This window comes from Centroberyx gerrardi, chromosome 8 (genome assembly GCF_048128805.1).
Source record: "Centroberyx gerrardi isolate f3 chromosome 8, fCenGer3.hap1.cur.20231027, whole genome shotgun sequence".
NCBI lineage: Eukaryota > Metazoa > Chordata > Actinopteri > Beryciformes > Berycidae > Centroberyx > Centroberyx gerrardi.
Window position 1 is genome coordinate 8,639,312 of NC_136004.1, and position 5,355 is coordinate 8,644,666.

Here is a 5,355-nt window from a genome sequence, read left to right on the forward strand (position 1 = left end):
GCAAGATAACCATGTGTTCCTATATGTAGCAGTGGGCATAAGAGATACCCTCTGTACTGAAACAACACATTTCACCTGTACTTCACCAGCACAACCATAGGGGGCAACACAAACCAGCATTTATGTGTTTTTGGCACAACTCTGTACAAGTAACACAGTAAATATCTATCTACAATACAGCCTTAAAACCAAAATATCCCTGGCCTATTTTGTCAGGACGACCTTATAAACTCCAACAACAAAAAGCAACAACCGGAAAGTAAGGTACGGTAACTGCAAGCAGACAGCCTGTCCTGTCCCAGGGAAGTGCCTGGCTCTAGTTTCTGTAGAAGAAAAATAAGTCTAGTGTCCCAAAGAGCTACCCAGAGCGGTGATCAGGGCGCCGTGACCTTGCTGGTCTGGCAGGGGCTGGCCGCGGTTTGGGAGGGTCATCCATTTTGTTAATGGTCCTGTCAAGTGACACCTGTGCTCGCCTTTCCCCTGTCTGGAGTGCTAATGAACCGCGAGAGTAGAGGAGTCTGGGAGTCGGGGTCAATAGCCGCCTCGGAGACTACAGCCCCTTCGCTCTGCGCCTCCTACACCCTGTCAGCCAAATAGAGTGGAGACACAGACACATTATCAGGGCCGAAGCGCTCTAATGGCGGCGGTGTGGCTTTAAGATAGACCTACTCCTTCCCTTCGAATTAGTATCTAACAGCTCAGAGTCTAGAAGGCTGACCTCAGTTAAACCACAGCGCTGCAGAGAGCAGCAAGAAAATGGCTCTTCTCTCCAGGATGGAAGCCTCCATGTTTGCGGTGCCTGTAAAAGGGCCCGTTCTCCTCAGGGGAGGTGTCAGGACTTTGATGAATATTTCTCTATTAACCGCCTCCCATTGTCAGCTCTGGCCTTTGTGTTGCAGGCCAATCCGTCAGGCTGAGAGGAGAGCTCGGGTCGACACCTCCCTCAGGTCATTATTGAAGTCCCAGTGACCCAGCGGCCACTCCGCGCAGCCATCCACTCTGCTGAGGAGGCTGTTTTCAGGCCTCGCAAACAAGAATCAGCAATTACAAGCTGCACTCGCAACAACAAAAGCAATGTGGGTGATGGGAGGAGGAGGGGGGATGAAAGTCCTCAGGGACGAGCTAACAGGGCTAATGTGACCCAGCCTGCCCTCACTGGGACAGTCCTGTCAACTGATATGAGCCATGAAATATTACACATAGCCACATATAGCATGGCTATCACAGCTGTAATGATAGATAGGCCGAGATAACTGCAGTGCAGCAGTCTGGCAAGATTAACTTCATCCTCTGAGGCTTATTGTGACAAAAAGGTATTTCATGGTGCTATTTATAGCAGTCAATGAGGCAAAACAAGGTAAAATGCAATCATGTATCATTTATTTAACAAAATAAGACCTTTCCCTGTCGGTTGGATAGCACAGCCATCGTTAAGTGTTTTTTATTTATGTCAGCTTTTTTTTTCTTTGTACCATTTGTGTCAGTGACCCCAACTTGCTAACCCAAGTAAGGCTTGAAAAAATATTACATCTTTGCATATTTACAAATAAAAAATAAATGGCATCGTTCAAGATAATTCTCGTGGACATGCGATTCTCCAGAGTCTGAATAAGCAGTAGAAGAAGAAGAAGAAAAACAAAAACAGCAGAGAGGAAAAGAGATAAAAAGAGGTCCCCAGAATAAAGCCTCAAAGTCCATCTTCGTCATGGTGCAAGATTTTTATTTTTAGAGTGTATGATAGGCATAATGGTACTATACTTAAATCATTCTTTTTCAGTTAGAATACTTTTAAGGACAATTCATTTGGACAGCAAATTTTCCCCCCAAAGTTGAATACCAAGCGCTTGAGTGAAAAATAAATACAGATTTTCAGTCCTGGGAGACAGACACAGAGAAAAACAAAACCAAAACCAAAATCAAGACCGTTGTTATAATCCCACATTCTCATCAATTCAAGCTCTGTTTCCCGGCGTCTTTAATCACTAAAGTCTCTTGGTTCTGTGCTGCAGACAATCCATCACTGTTGGGTCTTTGCCTTTGGAGCGCCAGTCACAATCCTGAGGCTAACAGGTGGTATTCCTGGCAGGCGGGCGGGCCGGCAGGCGCGATGCCCTGTACTGGTGATGACCCCAATCTGAAGGATCCATCTTCTGGGCTGCTCTGAAGTGTCCAAGCTGGTGCCTGCTGTCTGTGGGCATCACCGCTAGTTCAGACATCATCACTGGTATCCCAGGGCCGAAGCTGAGCCCAGTCTCTGGCTGTAGAGGGCGTAAGGGGAGTAGTAGGCCGAGGAGGAGGGGAGGGACGGCATGGGAAGGCCGGGGGCTCCGGGCAGGTGGGTTTTGCTGTACGGGTGGTAGCGGGCCAGGCCCAAGCCAGGAGACCCCCGGAGGGAGAAGGAGCTGGGCAGTGTCCCTGGGCTGTTGGGCGGGGGCAGGTGGAGGTGGCAGGAGGCCGCCGAGGAGACCGAGGAGGGGTAGGCGGACAGCAGCTTACTGTCCACCATCCCGGGCAGCGCCGTGTGGGTGCGCAAGTGGGCCAGCAGCTCCTCTGACGTGGAGAAACGCTTGTCACAGGGGCCTCCGACGGACACCCAGTTACAGGCGTGGGGATGCGGTTCATTGGGGAGCATGAAACCGTAGGTATAGAGGGGGTGGGACAGGGTCGGGGTGGTGCTGGAGGTCAAAGAGCTGGAGTGGAGGGAGTGGAGGTGGTGGGAGGGGTAAACCAGAGGGAAACCGGACTTGAGGCTGGAGGGGTCGTGGACACAGGTGGAGCAGTTGCTGCCTCCCAGGTGGGGGGCGTTGGGGTAAGTCAGACAGTACGGGTCCCGGCATAAGCCCTGCATCAGGGACGGAGGGGACGCTCCCGTGAGTGGGCTGGAGCTGGGGTGCTTCCCCGGAAGTCCTAACCCCAGGCCCGACTTGGTAGGATCCAGGCCGGGAACGAACTGAGAGGGGTAGCCCGCGTAGGCTCCCACAATGGAGCCGTGGTAGCCCATGGTGGCGGGAGGCAGGGGGAAGACAGAGTGTCCTGGTTTGAAGGGGGAGACGGGGGCGATGTGTCCGGAGCCCAGACCGGGCTGAGAAGAGGCCTGCGGGTCGGCCTTGCTCTCCGGCCGCGGGCTGCTGGCAGAGCTGGCGTTGCTGGAGTTGGCGCTCGCCCGTATGTGGCTGGAGTTGGCTAGCTGAGCCCCGTCCATCCCTGACTTACTGCCGTCTGAGTCTTTTTTCCCCGCACCGCCGCCGTTACTGTCGGGGCCGGCCTGCTCCGAGCTCCCGGGCTTGTTGTCCATGTGCGAGGCCTGGGAGTGCGGCGGGGGCTGCGTGGAGGGGGAATGGCTTTGTCTGTGGGGCTGGCTCTGAGCGTGCAAGGGAGGGGAGCTGGAGCTGGGCGACTGGGCATGGGAAGGGTAGGACGGACACGAAGCGCTGCCTCCATTGGTGCTTCCATTTGGCACCCTGAAGCCAGCTTTATCTGAAGGCCCCTTTGTCACTAGAACGTCCTTACGACAGTCGCCTGCTGATTTGGAGTAAGGCTTGAAGCTGGACTTGTCCTCCGCCTGGTGCTGCTCTCCAGGCTTGGAGGATCGGCTGGAGGACTCCTTGTCTCCCAGACTGCCTGCGGAGAGGGAGGCCAGCTTGGAAGAAGAGGGAGGGTCTGGCTTGCCAATTTGAGAGCAGGTCTGGGCCAGGAGAGCCAAGGGACTCTTCTTAGCATCCAGCTGAGTGAGAGAAAACAGAGCAAGATGGTGAACAAACTGATCTGTTTTTATGTTTATTTTTGGCTCCACTAAGAATGAATCCTTATTTACAATAATATACTGGTAATAAATTACACTGGCAATAAAATATCTTGAATATACACTAGGTTAAAACATATTCAGCAAAGTCTGGAACAGCCTTAGAGTTGTGTATTGATATCTAGAACATGAATAAAGGAAACCAGGATACAAAGGCTACATGCCAAAAGAAAGAAAGAAAGAAAGAAAGAAAGAAAGAAAGAAAGAAAGAAAGAAAGAAAGAAAGACAAAAAGGAAGAAAGAAAGAAAGAAAGAAAGAAAGAAAGAAAGAAAGAATGAAAGAAAGAAAGAAAGAAAGAAAGAAAGAAATTAAGAACTTCAATGCACATTTGGAAGGATTATCAAATTAGATTTATTTCAGGGAAATAAATAAATATAACATAGAATATAATATAATAAATATATTACTATATTATCCGATACTTTAAGCACAATAAGTTGTGATCCCGTATGATTTTTCAATTCTAAACTCTGAGCTCACGGCAAACTTGCCTATAAAACCCAAATTATGCTGTGCGTAAAATGGCGCAGAGGCTCGCATAATTATCGGAATAACACTTCTAACAATCTACTTCATGTAGTTATTATATCTTTAACTTAAAGAAGAAAAACAACAGCAGATAATTCCAACACAGTTTGGGGAAAATGTCGTTTTTGACTTACTTCAATACTGACTGGCGCAGACGTGAGGGGTTGGAGATACTCCGGGTGCAGCAAGTGGCCGCTGTGCGCCGTCAACATCTTTACGATCCGGATAGGAAGCCTCTTTGCTTGGCGCAAAGGATCCGACGGAGAAGGAGAGAACGAAGGTGTGGAAACGGATGATCTGTCCGCTCCTCTCCGGTGTGGATCGCCGCTGGCGTCGGCGGCGCTGCGCTCCGGGGACTGTCTGCGTAAAAACGGTTCAGGTCCACCGGGGGGATCTCTCATCTGGATCGGGGTACGAGGCGGGGCGACGGCAGGGAACGAGTGAGCGCAGGGTTGAAATTCATTTACCGGCACGATTCATGATGAATAAATTCAACATAAGGTTTTGCGGTAATCCAAAAGAGCAAGTGCGCAGTGCGCGTCGTCCGTATCGGACCCAAGTTGTCTCTAAAGAGGAAGAATTCGCCCAGATGTCATCCTTCTTCGGGCTCTTCAACATTACCCACTAATTATTCCCAATTATTCCTTGATCCAGTGTTGGTAAAAAACAGGAATCGAGAGAAAAAAAAAGACCATTAGTAGTCAATGACCAACAAAATACGGGGCAAGTGTAAGGAATATCCCCGCAGAGGATAGGGTCAAACAGTCCTCCAGTGTGCGTATCTGTCTCCTTCTGCAGCAGCCACACAGCACCTCACTCCTTCCACATACTAAAGATGTGAGGGGAGGGATTTCAAAGCAACGAGCCGCCGTCCAATCACAAGTGCCCGCATTCATAAGGAGGGGTGGGGTAAGTTGGGGGGCGTGGCTTGCCTCATGGCCTCACCCCCATAAACTGGCTATGATGTACGGGTGGAAATCTTTATGAACGACCCCTATGAGCCAGATGCAAGCAATTGATATAT

General features: G+C 50.3%; 1 protein-coding gene across 1 annotated transcript; it reads right to left on the reverse strand.

Moving 5' to 3' along the window:
* Positions 1-1,358: 1,358 nt before the first annotated feature.
* On the reverse strand, positions 1,359-5,141 carry znf703 (zinc finger protein 703). Its single transcript, XM_071922231.2, has 2 exons — positions 4,466-5,141; positions 1,359-3,724 (listed from the first exon to the last, which is right to left on the reverse strand). The coding sequence occupies exons 1-2, from the start codon at positions 4,730-4,732 to the stop codon at positions 2,219-2,221; spliced, it is 1,773 nt and encodes a 590-aa protein (XP_071778332.1). The 5' UTR covers positions 4,733-5,141; the 3' UTR covers positions 1,359-2,218.
* Between the last annotated feature and the right edge of the window lie 214 nt (positions 5,142-5,355).